General features: G+C 33.9%; 1 protein-coding gene across 1 annotated transcript in view; it reads left to right on the top strand.

Moving 5' to 3' along the window:
- Positions 1–20,043, top strand: part of LOC129223191 (integrin alpha-PS1-like) — a 112,593-nt gene that overhangs the window by 3,591 nt on the left and 88,959 nt on the right. Inside the window, 2 exon segments of the mRNA XM_054857757.1 lie at positions 4,735–4,805; positions 7,179–7,298. Of these exon segments, the coding sequence (XP_054713732.1) occupies positions 4,735–4,805; positions 7,179–7,298 (191 nt within the window).

The following is a 20,043-nucleotide window of genomic DNA, read 5'->3' as shown; positions in this document are numbered from 1 at the left end:
AGTTCAGTTTCGATTGAGAATTTGTACTGAGAGTGTATTAGCTCTGTTTATTGCGAGGCATTTCGCTGTGTTGTTTTTGTATTTGGAAGTAAATACGTGTGTAACCGTTAAGTTTACGGTGTTGAGTGATATTTGTTTAATTGCTGATGATTAATTTAGCAGTTGTTAACGATTTCTTCTGTACATAGTGCAAATAAATTCTCTGTGTTTTTTAATCAAGAACTGTGTCATCCTTTCAAGAAAGTTGGAAGTCGCGGCGGATCCGTTACAATACTTTTACTACTATGCTTAGCACGGCCGTATAGTTAACTGAAACTTTAGTTTAAGTTTTGGTTCAGCTTCAGAAACCATTAAGCAGTTTTGGTTAAAGAAAACTCAAATTTAGTTTTGATTTGGACTTAGAATGGAGTGGAAAAAATCAAAACTCAATAGCTTTTATTTTCAGACAGTAAAGTTACATTGCAAAAAGATGGGAAATCATACTTATTTTTCTTCCTAACAATATCAATCATGTTTGAAAGTCAATAATTACAATTATTATTTCAAGTTTCAAAGGCAATCTAAAATAGAAAATGTAATTGTTATGATTAGACACACGTAACCCAATAGTATTGGTTACACGACGATTTGACTTATTACTGGGGTTTGACCAAGAAAACTCTCAGTTATTAAAAAAAGGGTTTTTTTTTCTCATTAAACTTATCTTTACATGTAAGTGTAAGTAGAAAAAGATGTGTATATTGCATATATTTCTTAATGCTTAACCCTTTATATGTTATAAAAAAACAGAGCTATTAATATTCATAAAAAAATCAAATTTTCCATTTTTTCCAATTTTTCCAGAAAAAAACCGGAAAAAAAAAGTTTTTTTCCACCACTTCAAAATTTCCGGAAATTTTACATCTCTATTCATACTTAAGAATAAACAAAAAGCAAACTAGATTAAAGGCATGTTTTTGCTTTATTAAAATTTGTAAAAAATAGTTTCATACTCCTGTGAGGGGTAACTACCACCTCCCCCTTACCCCTTCCGAAAAATTACTGGTTAAACCTTTTAGAGAAAGCTAAAAACCTGCAGATTCTCTTTCCGTGGATTTGGTTGGAAAAATAGGAGGAATGACAAAAAAAAAAAAAAAAAAAAGTGATTAAGTAGTTTTAAAGCATTTTGTTTTCACCTATGGACAAGAGCAGCAAACGATTTTCACTTTACTCTCTCCCCATCTCTTGCCTCTCACATGTCACACGATATTGCATAAAAAAAATTTCTTAAAAAATGCGTGATATATCACACTTCTCTTCTCATTACTCCCCCCCCCCCGTCCTTGACACAAACTCATAATTTCACAAGGTCCCCCCCCCCCACCCATAAAATGTGACCCTATTTGTGGACGATCCCAAAGAGTATCTTCACACCTTGAACATAGAAGGAAAAAAAATACCTTAGATTTCTGCTCAACAGCATCTGATAGATGAAGAGGAGAGTATAACGCTATTGATTCGAGTGGTAATTAAAGCATTACAAGAATCTGTCAGCAGCTCGAGAATAGGAAATTTTCAACGAATAATTGCTAAAATACAGGAACAGTAACAGAATATAACCTAGAAAATTGCGGTGAAGCAGAACTTAAATGTAAATAGTTCGTAATATAATTGCGATTTTGTTATCCGTTGGATTGGGTAACTTACCTAACCAAAAATACAGTACCGATATTTTTTTTCTAAACGTGCTAGTGGAATACTGGCATTTTTATTTATTTATTTTTCCGAAATGGAAAAAGAGCATACTTAGTTTGTTTCATTTTCATATTTCATGGTTGAATACGAAAAATGCATAATATAACTAGTATGTTGTGGCCATCACGAAGCTTTCTTCTATATTTTTCTTTTTTTATCTGATCCCTCCCCATGCTTGATGAGGAAGCAATATTCAAAAAAAAAAAAAAAAAATTACATATGCAAAAACTTGACGACCATCCCAATGTCTGAATTATTGCAAAAGCAAAGCAAAGAGCGAAAATTGAAAGTTATTTTAAAAGCCTTGCTTAAATTAATTACAAATATTTCACTTGTTAACAAACATAAGATGGCAACAGTTAAAAATTTTAAATCATTGAGAAAATATTTCCGATAATTTCCATACAATTCGGAACTCCAGCGCTCGAATACGCTACCTTGCGGTGATTTACAAAACTGCAAATGAAACTAAAACATTGCCACGTTGCGTTCCACGTGTGTCTGTTGACGTAAATACAGGCAGTTTGTTCTGAGTATTTATTAACGCAATCGATGTGTCTTAGTTTGCTTTCAGCTACAGAAATTAATTCGTCCCTTAGTAGTATTTTCGAGCTTCTCAAAGTAATGTTAGTTTTCATTATTTCCTTAATAATTGGTGAAAGCGAAAATTCTGGATTGACAAACTTGGATAACGTTATACAAGGTAAAAATTTTTATTGTTTTGTATGAATTTGTAAGAATATGGGGTTTTTTTTAATCTTAAATTAATTAAACTTACCATATTTTACAGCAGCATTTAGTTGGAATGGACAGTATGCAAAATATTTTCTTGAATATATTATCGTAGAACGAAATGAATAACCGAGAAAGAATTTACTTTATTCCTTTTATTCTCAGCTGAAAGGTTTCGCCAAGTTTGTTTAGCGTTATAGTTTTAGTATTGTGCGAGCAAAGTAGCCTTGGCGAGATTTCGCGTTTTTAGTTAAACCATTTTTAATTTTTATCATGAGTGGAATAAAATGGTAGTAAGATTACAGAATTCGATAAGTGAAAAGAGATAATGGTCAATCAACTGAAAAGAAAACTACCACCATATATCCGTGAGAATTTTGTTGATGATTTGCATAACATGACACAATTAAATCGTAACTCAGAAATTAGAAAAATCGAAACAGAAAATTTTTAAATTAACCGATTCGGGAATTCGAGAGAAATAACTCAGCTACAAATGGAAAACAATAAGCGCTAGTCAAGCAAGTCAAAAAAGTATCATCTTCTTTCGATAACAATTTGTAATGTCATATTGAATTTTCTAGCATTAATTGTTATTCTTGTCAGGCCACAATTATTATTTAGTTTTATCAAAAATTGATAAATATCGAATTCAACATCGTGGAAATAGCTGCTTAGAACTACGAACTACGTAGTTTGCATTAATTTTTGACGTTTAGTAATGCTTCTTGAATTCTCATTTCTTTCTACGTGGGCCAGAATATCCACAAGACTTTGAAAATTAATTTAAAAAGAATAAAGCGAAAAAATCATACGTACGAACAAAAATCACAACACTTTTAGCATTTTCTTCGTTACCATGTGCGTTTGTTTTAGTTTTTAAGTCCGCCATTAGACAGTGACTTCAGTGTCCCCTATAGTTCGTTGGAGTTGCGAATTACTAGTATGTTGTGGCCATCACGAAACTTTCTTCTATATTTTTCTTTTTTTTTCTGATCCCTCCCCATGCTTGACGAGGAAGCAATATTCCCAACAAAAACGAAATTACACATGCAAAAACTTGACCACCATCCCAATGTCTGAATTATTGCAAAAGCAAAGCAAAGAGCGAAAATTGAAAGTTATTTTAAAAGCCTTGCTTTAATTAATTACAAATATTTTATTTGTTAACAAACATAAGATGGCAACAGTTAAAAATTTTAAATCATTGAGATAATATTTCCGATCATTTCCATACAATTAAAATCACGAGAAATACGCAGACGACAATCTATTACGATTTATCTTTCTTATTGTTGCATTAATAAAACTATTTTTATTCGCTAAAAAATAATGATAATAAAAATAAATCAGCACCTCTTGGCGCGATTGGCGCCAAAATTGAACCAAAGCCTGTTTACATATGGATTCACATATATTCCAAATTTCAACCAGAACGTAGCATTACTTCTTGAGATAGTGCACTCACAATGGAAGAAGAGAACGGGCGATTGCGCTACCCCCTTTTTAGCTGTTGACACCAAAACAAAATCAGCTCTTATACCTACTAAGGGCTACTTGCCGATAAATTTTTCTTTCATTCCGTTCATTATTTCTTGAGATACAGCAGTCACAATTGACGACAAAAAACGTTCTATAGCTCAACCCCCGTTTGAGTTATTGACACCAAAATTGAATCAGCACCTGTTCCTGTTAATGGCAACATATGGACCAAATTTTGTTTGATTCCGCCAGTTACTTCCTGAGGAATAGCAATCACGCGTAACTCAAAAAACGTCCCATTGCTCCACCCCCTTGGAGGAATTCGCGCCAAAAACCAATGGGCACAAGTTCACATAGGGGCACATATGTGTACCAAGTTTCGTTCGATTTCATGCGGTAGTTTTTGCTGTAGAGCGGCCACAAAAAACTGGTCACACACAGACGTGACACACATACACACACACATACACACACACACACACACACACACATACACACAGACAGACAGACATTTTCCAAAAATAGTCGAAATGGACTCAGCACACCTCAAAACGTTCGAATCCGTCAAAATTCGAATTCGAAAATTTGCACGAATCCAATACTTTCTTCTATATACTATTAGATATAGAAGAAAGTAAAAATAAAACAGTTTTTTTTTTCAGAACCAATTTAAAAAAAAAAAAATGACGGAATAAAGATTACAATCAAATACTAATAATAAGGTAGCGTAGTAATAATTTTTGACAGTATAAAGAAAAAATAAAGGAAAAAAGGAAGTCATAAAAGCTGGAGCGTATTTTGTGCACAAATTTCCTGCAGTTGAAAACACTCTTTCTGAATCTGTGTTGTGTGAATTAGCTGCGTCGCCCGGCTTTGCACGATATACCTCGAAAATAAAAGTTATGTTAAGTGACGCGTGTTCAACAGTCAGACTTAGACAAAAATGGAAAAAATATCTAAAATTTAACGACAGATCGTGGGGAAATAACCAAAAAGGAAAAATTTTAAAGCTCCCGATTACAGGGGGGAAAAAAAGCAAAAATTTCATTTGTTCACAGTCAAGAAAAAAATGGCAACAGATCTTTCTTCTCCGTGATTTTATTCACGATAATTAAAACTGAGCTCGCGGCTGACGATAAATTTCCGATTAAATATTGATGTTCCTTTACTTAAAAAAACTTATAACTTTTTTTCTGGTGTTTTTATACTCTTAGTGTTTCTGAAATTCGATGGAAGTGAATCTAGTTCAGATATATTTTTCGAGGGCTTTCAAATAAGACTGAAATCAAGACAATCGGATAATTATTTCAGGTGGAAAGAGCCACTTAATGCTGTTTTCGAGGCCTAAAATTTAAATTCGAAAGTTTCGGTACTTATTTGACATTTGAAAACCTCCATACGTTCCTTCTCAGGTGCCCAAATACCTCCCTCCCTCCCTGACAAGTTTGGTCGAGATCCGACGTAAACTGTGGTTTTGTATAGGGAATATACACATATATACACAGGTATCTTCTTTGTTTTATTAATATAGATTTAATATTGCGCAACACATTTATTCCAAATATTTCTTTAAATCCTTCCTCTTCGAATAATTTGGTTTCTCGTCTGACAGTGTTTGTTTCTTTAACTTTTTTTAAAAAAAAATTGTTCGTTGCAAATTTTGTTAAATGTATGGATAGATATACCTTCTGAGCGACAACTCTTTCCAAGATAAACATCTTCACCAATTTCTTTTGGATAGGTTTGTGTTTGTTCTGCGAACATTTTCCGGTGGGAATTTTTAAGGAAGTAAATTAAGTTTTATCGTGTTGTTTGTTTGCTTCTTTTTTGCAATCTTTATGAAATTCGTTATACTTATACAAATGTCTCAAAATATTTTCTAGTTCACTATGCACATTTTCAAGGAACGAGAAATTGTTCAGCTAAATTAAAAAAGATTTCTAATATATTTATCCGATTTGATAAATATAAAAACTGTATTTTTATTATTTGCAGTTAATATCGAAAATGTGGTAGTGAAATTCGTGCCCGAGTGTCTATAAAAGTAATAGTCGGGTCATGGTAACAATGAACAAAACAACGGGTCAGTTTCGCGGGCAGTAGCGGATTTGTCATGTGGCAACTGCGAGTCTGCAACATCATCCGACCATCCAGGGAATCCAAAAAGGTGCAGGAAAAACATTTGACATAGTTCTGTTCATCTCCGAGGGTGAGGGGCCATCAAAAAAGCACTGTGATAGATTCTCAACAGCAAATAATCCGCCATTGTTCGTACGGTCCGCGGACAGCAGACAAGGAGAGGATAGGGGGTTCATACTCCCCTCCCCATAAGGCAACAAAATCATATCAATAAAAACACTCAAGGGCCTAAAATTGCGCTTTTCGGCTTTTAATTTCGTAAAATTTCATATGCTCCCCCGCCCCCATGAAAAATCTCTTGCTACGCCACTTCCGCCGACCGTAGGATTGGCACCGTTTCATTTGGCGAGGGGGGTAAAAAGAAATTTGATATCAAGTATCTTATTCATAAAAATATGCATGTTAAAATATAAATAAATAAAACGTGATGTGTGACAAAGAAGGGTGGGGATATGGTGAAGTGTGACACTTCGTAATAAAGCGGGAAAATGGGGTCAAATATTTTTAAAAAAAGTTTGACATCAAACATAATTTATACGGAGAGCCAGAGCCCCTTTCGCTGCAAATAAATGTGCACAAGAGTTAAGAAATCAAAATTTGCTGGTGCTGCCATCTAGTTTCTATCTATTTCACACAATACGCGCCCTTCTAAGAGTTCTACTTTAATTTTTAATCACACTTAAGTCAATTCCAATTCCTTGCGGTTTTTCAAAAAAAAAAAAAAAACATCTATTCAATTACCGAGCAAAGGCATGACAATTCCCTCCACGTTCAAAAGGCCCTCCTACGTTCGCTGGTGCTGCCATCTAGCGTCTACCTTATTATTAGGAGCTCCGTCTGCTAGCAGTGGAACGTGTTTCCGTGTTTCTCTGACCATTCAGTTTTCAGTTTCGCGCTGTCAGTCGCTCGGAGAAGCCGACCGGCTCAGCAGGCTGTCAATCCACACCTGCGCACGTGCTTCCATGAGGATTACCTGTGCTCACAAAAATACTTACCGGTAAACCTGTAAACACACACACATACATCCGAGCCATGATGTCAACCAGAGACTGCGTTTGTGCATTTTTTTCTTTGTTGTTGTTTAGGTATAGCGTTTGTTTTAATTTAGAGACTCGATTACCTATTATTAAAAAAGGACCTGATGGCTCTTATTTTGGATATTCCATTGCTTTACATAAGATGAAAGATGAACAAGAACAAGAAACTAGTGTGTAAGTAATAAAGCATTTTTTTAATGATACTTTCAAGCATATATATACGCCAGTACAGTAGTAAGATTGCTCTAGGACAATTTAATTTGGATATAAATATCAAATATTGCACAAAACACTCCACAAAGACTCTAAATGGACTAGATCCTAGTTTAATTCATAAAGTTTATGAATAACATGGACTTAACTTCTATTTAATGTAATTAAATTTTAAAGTTTTCCAGAATCAATAATTAAGTAATAAAGTAATATATTTTGGCTCGGTAACGGCCGCATCTTTCGACTTACTTAACCAAAAAAGTATTATTTAAATATTGTATTTTAGCAGAAAATTTTTAAAATTTAATTGCATTATATAAAATAAAGTCCATGTTCTTCAAAATGTTCATGAAAGAGAACAAGAATCTACCATATTTGGAGTATTTGTAACGTGTTTTGCGCAATATTTGATCCGCCTGTTATCTTGGAATTGCTCTTTAAAAATTATCTAAATGAGCAAAATTGTATTTAACGCAATTTAGTGCATGATTTTTTTTTTTTCTTTCTTTCTCTTTCTTCTTTATCTTTTGGCATCAGATAGCGTATTATTACACTTTGTGCTTAAGAATTTTCATCATTGCAATCAGAGCCAAATTTAACTCCATGTGCATAGGAAGACAAATTTGCAGTCTCCCCTTTTCTGGACTTCTACTAATTTAGTATTATACTCGGAAAGTATTACATTTTCTTGTGAAGAAATATTATGTAATAAAGAAAGGATGTCATTTTAGTAAATAAAAATTTACAGATATTTTGTTTTTCGGATAGTAAGAGTCAATAAATTAAAATTTTGTCATTTCTAGGTAGGTCTGCCCATTCAGAAATTCGGTTCTGATTGCAATGATTTCTCAAATTTTAATTTTTTAGCAATTGTGAAGGAACTTTTTTTTTTCGGCTTGATACGCTCTCCCAGCCGTCATAACAGCACGACCTGCGCCGTATACTATTTCTCAGTTGAAGTCTGCAGAAAAGAACTGAAATTGTAAAGAAAAAATCTTACATGTCAGCTAATGAAGATGTGTGCGGTATTTTCTGGTATAAAATTCACTTGTTGCATGTAGCATCTTATTTTTAAGCATTTCTCGGCAGCAATTGAGATTTTATGGCTAATTTTACTGTGTTACTTTTTATCTTGCAAACTATATTTTGATTTTTACTCTGCTTCGCAGAATATTGAAAAAGCATTTAGTGGAGGCACGCTATGACACAATTTCAATTTTCTCCTCTTAATGTTCGCTATTTATTTATTTATTTTGCCTTTTAAGAAAAAAGATATCTCTTGAAATTGTATTTAATAATATTTTAAACACTTGTGAAAGATGGACATATTTTTTATTTACATTTTACGCTTCATAAGCAAGAGAAAACTATCATTAATCCTTGTTTAAATGACGTTGAAAATTTGCTCCGTTACCGTAAAATTCGACGAAACTTGGCAAAAGGTGTAAAATGCCAAACTGCAACACGCATTTGAAGTGTGATGAATGTGTGAACTGCACCTTTTTTCTTACTTAAGATAATTTGAAGGTTTCATGGAATTTGAGTTTTGTTCAGTAAACTAAGGTCATGCTGTAAGTTTCAGCATACTTAAAATGACCGTTTATCAACATACATTTTTTTTTAATATAGGAAAAAAAAGACGGCGCTTTTTTTATGGGTTGTGCCTAAACCAGAAAAGAACAGAACTTAACTCTTACAAAAAGAATTGACGAAGATTCTTCGTCTACTTTATGTCTTAACAAAACAAACGTTAAATTTAAAATTTATTTTAATTAACTTAAAATAAAAAAAAATAATGAAATTTTTAAAAAAAATAGATTTTTTTTTCGGGACTTTTCTTTAATATGCATGTTTAATGGACTGTGTTTGGTGCTGATAAGAGTAAAATTCTTTGTAGGATTTTATACAATTTCCTTTTATAATCAACACAGTTGCAAACGTGCTTTTTCACTTGCCCACAAATTATTCATAAGCGAAACTGTTATTTTACTGGTGTGTTAAATCAGGAAAACGTAAATTATATTCAATAACTGCGAAAGTTCGCATGATTCAAATTATTGTCCTGAAAAGGCTCAAATAATTCCACTCAACGACTTTTGGTTGATCTTAGTGTTCCATTTTAGAACTTTAAAAAATTGGACAATTCAGTGCCCCATAACTATGCGCGGGGACAATGGGACTGTTCCATTCGAACAGGGCTTTTTTTTAAGTTTATGAACACTTTACTGAACAAGTTAGTTTTTTAAATTTTTAACTTATGTAAATAGTGAAGCTTTTTTCCCCTTCTTTTTCTAATGCGACCAAAAAAGAGTGACTTTTTTTCTTTTTAAAAGAATTTTTCTTAAATTATATAAATTATCCAATTATTTTTGGGAAAAATGAGTTGACGCTGTTTACAAATTCCTTAATTCTAATTTAGCGTATAAATTTTAAATTCAATTGATACCAGCTGCAGACACTTCGGAGAGAATATTAAATTATCATTCGTGTGATTACTTATGTGTGATAAAAGAAATTGTTGGTGTGTTCTTTTTACATAGCTTCAGTTGCAAATGCAATGAAATACCATTACAGCGAATACCAATGCAACGACATATCCGTTTCAGCGAAATAAATGTTCAGCCCCGTTTTAATTGCCAGTTCAGCTTTAGCCCTGGCTGAAAGGCGGTAACTTAATACTTACTGGCATTACATTGCTTGAATTTCATTACTACGAAATACCCGTTGCAGCGAGCAAAGTTAACGGTACCTTGAAGTTCGTTTGTAACGGAATTTAGCTGTATTGCTTTCCTCGGATTTTATGAATAAAGGAAAAAATGAGAACTTTTTGAAAATTTTCTTATTAGTTGCACTATTTTCCCTTCTTTTTCTTTACTGCAATAAAACGCAATCAATTGTAGCACAAACGTGTTTGCTTCACATACATTGAGGTATTATGTTATTATGGTAAAAAATTGTCTTCTTTATCTTTACTAATAATAAAGCTGAAAGTCTGTCTCTGGTTGGCTGGATGTCTGTTAACGCGCATAACGCCTAGACCGTACCTCGAAGCGATTTTTTCGAAAATTCGATTTTGTTCTTTTTCTATTCCAATTTTAAGAACATTTTACCGATGAAATTATCATAACGTGGATGAGCAAATTACCCTAACGTGGACGAGTAAATTACCATAATGTGAACGAGCAAATTACCATAACGTAGATGAGCAAATTACCATAACAAGAGCAAGCAAATTAACATAACATATTGGCGAGAAATTCATCATCCATTATTTTTAAATATACAGACGAACCAAATGACCTTTTACTTTACTTCTACGTACGGGCAAAGCCGTACGAGTACCACTAGTAGCGTAATAAAATGTTATTTCGTTCAAAATTGTCCTTATCCTGCACTAGAAATAAAGCTTGGTTTGAAGTTTTATCGAATTCTTTTTTAGTCACCCTGCCCTTATTTAGTCATTTTTTTTTACATCCAATCCACAGCTTTATTGTTTGCTAAATAGGTGAGGCAGCAGAATTGCGCGGAAATGTTCTGTTTTGTGGTTCTACTGCATTGCCTATAAGGTTTACGGGGAACAAAGTTCGGGAGCTAGCAAATAAAGTTTGATAGCACTATTATCTCCACGAACTCGCTATCTTTCCGAACACACTCAGTTGCACCGAAGTCTTATTTTCCTGAAATCTTGCTGATAACACATTTTTGTAAAACTGATGTCATATTGAAAAATTTTAGAAAATGAGAGCATCAGCCTTCACCCCGACATTTTGGCTGAGCCAGAGCAAAAGAAGTCTCTGTATATTTTAAAGGAAGTTTTGTCTAATAAATTGTGTCCGTGGCTGTCCCATGCCCAGGTGTCCACATAGCACCCACAGACTTGGAATTTGGCAAAAAATGATTTCGGGGCCCATGTGATGTGCAGTGATGTTCCCATCAATTTTTCTAAGGGTATACTCCCAGTAATCAGTTATGCACAATATGTGTATGCGATCATATACATAATTATGAAAAATTAATGTAAAAGTTTTTGAAGCTTGAGGGTATACGCTGTATGTCTAAAAAAATGTTTGAGAGTATACGGCGTATATGGAGTATATCCTATGAAAACACCACTGGTGGTGTGCACCGCGGGGCGTTTTTTTTTTTTTTTTTTTTTTTCAATCCATTCTCTCTGCTAAAATTTCACATAAAGTTCCTAACAAGAAGCGAAAAAATAAATGCACCCCTTAACATCAAATGCCACTCGGTTTTTTTCCCCTGGTTAATTCCAATTTTCTCAATTAGTTAGAGCAGGAGCTATAAGCGTTTTTTATTTAGTAAATATCATAGGCTAAAATCAGTTCAAGCAGTGAGTTACTGAGCAAAATGTTACTGGAGACAACCAATTTGAAAACGACTTTTCAAACATTACGAACTGCCGTTTTGCTGTGCTCAAGAACCTTCTTAACATTTTTACAGCCTTGAAATTAGGGGAAAAAAAAAGTTTGAACTCAGACAAGTGCATTTGGAAGCGTTTTATTAATAATAATAATTATTATTAGTTTCGTAATGCCTATTTAATCAAATTATTGTTCTTCGAGTATGAACGGGATTTTCACATTGTTTTAATTATAATGAATGTTTTAATTAAATTCTGTTTTCAACCGAAGGAAATTTTGTGTCTAATCATAACGCGTTTGTTAATCAAATTCTTCCTACCAAACTTTAACTCATTGCGAACCTAATAAGATTGTGAAACAAACTTTATGGAAAAAACATCACGCAGGCGCACACACGCATACACATCCTGCACTCAGCCTCAAATGTTGAATTCTGCTGCTAAAAATACTAATTAAAACCCATGACGAATTCCTATTGTGCGGCCTAGCTATTGTAAGGCAAAGCATGGTGTTCTGCCTTCAGAGTCCCCTAATATAGCAAAATTGCATAATTAGTAGATAATTGCACGCAATGGACACCGATAAGGCTTTTTTTTTTTGACTATAACTTTTGAAGTGCTGCAAAAAACATTGACCTAGCCCATTGACCCTCAATTTGCTCTTTGCTTGACCTCTAGACTTAATTCCTAACAACAATTTAAAAAAAAAAAAATGTTCCGGTACCCTACATTCTTCAAAACATGTTCATACTAAGAGAAAAATTTAATGCCTCTGCTTACGAGTATTTTTTACGCAATGAAAATCAGAAGTACGCCGCCAAAGTTTAGTCGATCGTTTTTTCACGCGTTACGTTTTAAATAAAACATAGCGCGTTTTTTTTTTTTTTTTTAGTAGCAAGTGTCAAACATGCTAAACGTTAAAAATCGAAAAAGTGCACGTATCTTCTTTCATTGCATCCCCTTCTCTTCAGCTAGAATATTTATTTATTTATTTTGTTTAAATGTAATTATGCTTTTTTTTCCCTCGTATATTTTACTCCTCCGAAATAAATTCCTCTAAAAATGTCAAGGTGTATTTTCTCACCTAGAAAAAATCCGGAGCTAATCTTTCTGCAAAGGGGGGAAAACGGAAAGGAAACATGTATTAATAAATAATTTTAAAAACCCTGATCATTTATGTTCCGTTTATAGGCGAATTTTCCATTTATAGTTAATGATGCTTTGATCAGGTGGTTAAAATTGATCTTGTTTGGAGGAAAGGATCATTAGCCGATGTGTTTATACAGCTGTGTGCTTCGTTTCTAAATTTTTGGTAACTTTATTTTACGTTTTTATTTTATTTATTTAATAGAATGTTGACCTCAGATTTGGACTCGTGTTATTTCAGCCGGTAGCGTGTAAAAACGAAATAGCACGGTAAAACATTCAACATTGCTGTTGTATTTGATTCTTATAAAAAAAGATTGTTTGGGGAAACAGCTTTTAAAATATGTAGCTTTTTCTTTTATCCTTATAAAATATTTCTTTTTAGATCGAGGTAAAAAAAAAAAAGCTCTAAATTTCTCAACATGAAAAAGTTTAAATGTAGGGGGGAGTGAGTAGCATTTAAAAATGCTTTTGAAACAGTTAGTTAAGCAGTATAATTTGGCATTTTCACTTTATTAAAAACTAAGAAAGAAAAACATTGAAAATAACAGCCAATTAATCAACGAGTTGTTAAATTAAGTCTTATAAAATGACATGATGCTGGTGAAATTCTTTCACCAGTAGATCTACAGGACATTCGTTTATATGTATTTTTATTTTCTCCCCCCCCCCCCTTTATTCTTTCTCTCTCTCTCCCTCTCTCATTTAAAGAAGCTGTTTTCAAAACTACATATTAACTGCTAAACACTTGCTTTTTTTCTCTTCATAAATAGATGATGTTTTTCACGCCATGTTAATCTACCTTACTTATGCATGCATGTGTACGCAATTTAATAAAGGTTTTGGCCTCTTACTAGGAAGATTTTGTATATTGATTCGAAAAAATAAAAAATAAATAGATAATAGTTAATTTATGTAAGTTTTACGTAACATGAAATAAGAACACTAAACGCGCTAAATGAAGCTAATCCACACCTAGTGCATCTCCATCACATATAAAGAATATCCTTAAAGCGAGGAGCTTAGTATCAAAATCAGTTCAATTCATTTTAAAACATTTTACAGGGAAGACAAAAAACATTACACCCTCTACCCACTTAATTTTTAAAACAATTTTTTTTCTCTTTTGAATAAATCTGGGAGTACGACTTTCTTTTTTAAAGTAGTAATATTGTCAAATTATTTTCAGATTTAAAAGTTTTTTAATTGAACTGGTATTGAAATAAAAGTTTTTTTTTTTATTTTATTTTCTTTCTTTCTTTTTTTCTTAAATTTCCAATCAAATTCCAATCAAACTCTTGTGGTACCTCAATTTTATGTCTTGTGCTTGCATGTACAAGAAAAATGTGATTTTATCAAGCAATAAATTATAATAAAGTTGATGATACTATAGTTTGACTATGGAGAGATGGCGGATGCACTGGAAGCAGAACTCTTCATTTCGTAACAGATAGGATCAGCGAAAACACGCAAGCAGTAAAATGTTTTTAGTGATAGATCCTCAGTGATACTACCTATTACAAAATGAAGTGTTCCGTTTCTGCTTCCAGTTCATTCGCCGTATCGTCGTGGTCAAGTCATACACGTACTTTTTTTACAGCGGCGATATCGTAAAAACATTGATTAAGCTGGTTTTGAAATGAAACGAGATTTTAACTGCGGTTTTCGACCTGATTGAGAAGGATTCGCTCCAAATCGGTTTGTGGCATGATAGTATAGATCCTCATGTATATAATAGCAAATGATCGAGTAACACTGACGTCATCAACAATGAAACTCGCGCTACGGCATAATAATTTGATAATATTTGTTGGTAATGTTTGACATGCAGGGAAATGCTTTATTTTAACAAGGCTGAACTGGATCCGATCACTTAACTGTTTTACTGGTAAGACTGTCATTTTAGGAGAGTGGAGAAACGAAAAAGTGGTCAACTATTAACGCTATCTGCTGGAGTTTAGGGTTCATCCACTGGATTTAGGGTTTTAGTTCCAAATATGAAAATATCAACAAACAGGCCATTGCTTCGTTCAAATGTAGAAGCAATTTTCACCCGTCATATCTTGCCGGGCGACTTTCTAGTAGATAAATAACTGTCAAATTACTAAAAAAAAAAAAAAAAAAAACTTAAAAATTCATGGATTGAGCTGTACTATTTGATTGAGCACATATAGTTATTACTTCTCTGCAAGCCGGGTTATTCATTTATATGAATTCAATTGCAGACAGCACGAATTCAATTGGAATTCGCAGACCTCCCTATTCAGAGGTTCCGCGCCTATTAGTTTGTACAATCGAACTCTCCCTCGTCATTCTATACCTAAAGGCAGCTGTAAGGCGAAAAGTTTCGGGTTACCCCTACCTGGGTCTTTGCCAGGGCTCTGGGTCTTTGCTACTCGGAAATTTCTTTTTTTCTCTTCCGCACCCGCGCGGGCTTCTTTTATGTCACTCTACAACTATAGTACAAAATTTAAGAAAAATTGGGATTTCAGGCATTTATTGCTTTTAAAAGCTGAATGGTGTGCATTGTGAACAAGGAAAGGATGGGAGTGCTTTCATTCATGTGATTGTTATCACAAACAAATGTAATGGGACTCTAAAGGGAGTATATTTGTGCATTTGCAGGGCTTGTTTTTTAACATCGTGCAAGTTTGGAGTTATATGGATGAAACTACTATGACTGAGAAAAACATACCAGATACTAAACTAATGCTTCGATTCAGTAAATTACCGCCCATTAGCCAGGGCTAAAGTAGAAATACTTGAAATACACCGCCAGCTCAGTCATTTCTAGCCGAGGACTGCAGTTTTGTGCTTTTCCATCTCCAGCTCAGTCACTTTCCTATGCCGGGCTGATGAGTGCTAATAAGCACGAAACTGCAGTCCTCGGCTGGAAATGACTGAGCTGGCGGTGTATTTCATGTATATGCTTCGAGTTTAACGGCTGAAGAGATCAAAGAGTTATACTGTCAGGGGTGGGTGGGAAGCAGGGCCCGACTAATTAAAAGTGAGGTCCTAGGCCAACGTTAATTTAGAGGCCCCCCTCTTGAAGATTCTGCAGTGTTTGATTTACAGATATAGAGCCCGTCGGAATGTACTTTTGGGGACCTCTTTGTCTATTACAGAACTATACATAAATCATTTATTATGTGCATTATGAATCCCCTTTGAGGCCCATCATAATTGTGACAAAGTGAATTCCATTCTGACTGAATGAATAAAAATTCCCCTTTAAGGAAAGTTTTTTTTCAATTAACAAGTCATAATTTTGTATTATTATTTTAAAATTACATGCATTTTTCATATAGTTGTAATGCTATGCATAGCTCTTTAAGTAATTTGGGGCCCCTTAGGTAGATGGGGACCCAGACACAGGCCTAATAAGCCTGTGCGGTAATCAGGCCCCGGTGGGAAGGCAAAGCGCAGCATCTGCAGAAATGAGTTTTTGAGATATTTGAAGAAACGTGCTTTGGTGTTCCATACTAACAATAGGGAAATGTTAGAATTTGACGCTTTTTCGTGCTTTGTTTTCTGTGAAACCCAAACAAGCAATCTTGTACAACAACGCTAAAGTACAATGGATGATAAAAAATCATTTTTTGATACCTAACATTTTTTTTCGGGGTGCGGGGGGACGCTATCTGTCCTGGATCTGAGATAATTGCACATCAGCTTGACTAAGAGAAAATCAGGAAAACTCAAAGATGCAAGTACCATCTACACTAGTGCAATAGCATCCCTCTCCTTTTTTTTCTGAATGAAGATGCCATTTTGGAATTTTAAAATTTTACCACGGCGCTCTTTCCCAAGTCAAAGTATAATTGATCACAACTGACAAACAAAAATAAATTTTTTATAAAAGGAAAAACTCGTGTCCCGCTTTACAAAAGTTTTATGATTAATAATTCTCTGTTTATTTGTAAAATTACTGCAAAATTTGTAGGAGTCCTTATTAAAGTGACCCAAAATTTCGAAGGTGAAAACTTTTTGAGTCCTACCCTTCCACTTGGTTCCCATGCATTCGGATTAATTGTTCGATAATTTTGTGACACTTCAATAATACTTGTAGGTAGCTCAAGGCAGATGAAGTTCGCATTGCTGTCAAATAGGGTGCATTGACAAAGGACTAAACTAATGAAATATGATTGCTTTTTTCAGAAACAAAAATTAATTACATTACAAAATGACTTTTTTATGTACACACATTTTTAACATTGGCCATGAACTATATTCTGTAAATATACTTTTTTTTTTTGTAAGATATTGCAGCTTACGCAACTCTGCCTGCAGGAGTTGACAAAATATTGTGCTTTGACCCAACAAGCATCAATTATACTGGGAAAAGCTATAGCACCCATTTTACTGGAATAAAAAATGAAGAAGTTGTTACCTATAGTTTTCTATGTGTTTAGAACCAATTAATACATTTTTTAAAATATAAATTCTGTACCTCAGAGCCAGAGGAACGTAAGTCACATTATGATAATTTTGCAGTAGAGAGGAAAAACTTTTTTCTGACTCATGGGGTAAGGGATGAGATGCGCGCTCTTTCAACCATGGCAAAACATTTAAAAGGACATTTTTTTTAAGAATCACGTTCACATGGCTCGATGCGGAGTAGTCTTCTACATACAATGCACTAATAAACAGAAAATTGCAATTTTTGGACTTACGTCACTCTGGCTCCGAGGTACAGAATTTATCATTCTAATTTCTGTACCTCAGAACCAGATAACGTAAGTCCAAAAATTGTTGTTTTCTGTTTATTTGCGCATTGTATGTAGAAGTCTATTCCGCATCGAGCTATGTGAACGTAATTCTTTTTAAAAAAAAATCCTTTTCAATTCTTTACCTGGGTTAAAAGAGCATGCGTCCAATTTGGCATGGGCCAGAAAAAGTTTCCCCCCTCTCCTGTAAAATTATTATAATGTGGCTTACGTCCTTCTGGTTCTGAGGTACAGATTTGATTTTTGATCTGAGGAGGACAAGTGAAAAATCATTGCTGAGTTAGTTCAGAAAGATTCCAAAGCTCAGTGTCTGTACGCGTCTGTACAAGCATCCCAGAGAGAGAGAGAGCCATAGTTAGTTCCTCAGGGTCACCCTAATTTCAAAACTCAGACAGTGCTTGAAGCTTGTTATCGTAGAGCAGTCGCGTGCCCCGACTACAGCTGAATTCGCATCTCATAATAGGTTCTTGCCAGGGAGGCAGACAGCACAAGAGGGCTATCTCTTCTCTCTTGTTGCACAAAAAGAGGATAGGGGACACTTCTCAATGTGCAACGTGCGTGCCCCCAGCTTAAGAACTCTTCAGGGAGGTTCTTTTATTCTTTATCAGGTTCGGTTCGGTGATGCGTGTCTTAAAAAGGGAAATCCCTCCCACAATTTCATTCGGGGCAGATGAGATTAGGAGACACAAGTTTGGCAACAATAGGTGACAGTGACACTAATACCACAATCACAATTAGCATTTATTTTTGTCCTGAAACCACAGAGGTACTAATCCGAAAAGAGGCGGAGAATGTTGCATTTGGCAGTCATGAAAAGATTGCAAAAGACTTGACTGTACCCCCTCCTCCTCTCTGCCCTATTTGTTCGTCGTTCGTTCGTAAATTAGTAAACCTTTATTTTCAATTTGTAAAGTTTATTTTAAAAGTAGGGTTGGTTGGGGTAAGTGGGACCTCTTTTGTGAATAGTTCGTTTTTGAAACCTTATACAAAAGTTTTGAAGCAAAAAAAAAAAAAAAAACTTACTGTCGTATTTTATCTTGGACATCATTATTGATGTAAAAAGTTTATCATTATTTTCTAAAATAATGCTTCAATTGTTCTTGAAGATTATATGTTTTAAAAAATCGGATTGGTGTTCCACTTACCCCACAGTAAGTGGAAAGTGGGTCACCCTCCTTTTATTTAAAGTTAAATAAAGCATATGTAACAAGAAGTTCCGTCTAGAACTAAACGAGCCTATTTTCCCGTATACCAACACCGACTTTCAAGTATCTGATCAATATTCTCAAAATTAGCTAAAATCGCAAATTATTTCAAACATAATTTTTAATATTTTAAGCTGATTTCTAGAAATAAAATATCTTTCGCTCATCTAAAGAATTAGATGCGGAAAAAATAAATAAACGAACAAATCAAGTTGCAGCACCTTTTAAACAAAGCAGCTTAATACGATTTTTTTTTCTATTAAAAAAAACTTTAACCACTTTCAAAAAGAAAAAACAAGACTTAAAATTAAAAGCTCATTAAAATAAATATATCATATCAAAAAAATATATACATATATCGTTTGTTTTCCCCTGTTGCCAAAATATAATTTTGAAAATGAATTAATATACTTTCAGAAATAAATAAAAACAATAAAACGTCAACTTAAAAAAAAATAATTTTCACTGTCAAAAAAAAAAAAAAAAATCGTCTGCGCACATCTTTATTGTAGAAACATAAAGTACTCCGAATGTCACCGCCAAAAACTGAATACCATAAATTGTAACTCAAGGATAGTGATTTCTGATTTGTGTACTGTATCAGTTGATCTTTTCGTACAGTATCTTTCCTGAATGTTGTTTCTGTGAAAGAGCATAGCATATGATACGGAAAACATATGTACAGGGTTTTTAATTAAAATGAATTGTTTATTTACTAATATTTTTCTCTATATGAATAACCTACTTTTTTTTTTTTTTTTTTTTTTGAAGAATTGTTTTATGTTAAATAAATACAATAAAAGATTTAAACAATCTTCCAAGGATATTGTAACTCAAATTCAAGCTAAGTCTGACGAAAAAAAGATAGAAAGCGACGAAGATAACGACGAATGGGAAGAACTTCAAAAGGGAGAAACCTCAACATACACTTTAGCTTTCGATCTGTAGAAGTCATTTTCAAAACCAGGGGTGCAAATGAACATGGGTTTCGGGCGAAGAGACTCCTCGAACACAATAACACAAGACACAATACAACAATTCAAAGCCAAATAACCAACTTTTTTGGTACTGTACTGAAATTGGAAAAACAAAGCAAGTATGTCCTAATCCTTAGGAGCTTTGGGCGAACCCGTTTTTTACGAGCACTCGGTTATAACGAGCAAATATCGCGGTCCTTTCGCACTCGCTGTAACCGAGTTCGACTGTCCTTGCTAAAGCTGCTACTAGCTTCCAAAAGAAATGAATCATTG

The sequence above is a fragment of the Uloborus diversus genome, chromosome 5 (genome assembly GCF_026930045.1).
Source record: "Uloborus diversus isolate 005 chromosome 5, Udiv.v.3.1, whole genome shotgun sequence".
In the NCBI taxonomy this organism is placed as follows: domain Eukaryota; kingdom Metazoa; phylum Arthropoda; class Arachnida; order Araneae; family Uloboridae; genus Uloborus; species Uloborus diversus.
The sequence above is the reverse complement of the archived record's forward strand: the minus strand, read 5'-3'. Positions and strand labels throughout refer to the sequence as shown.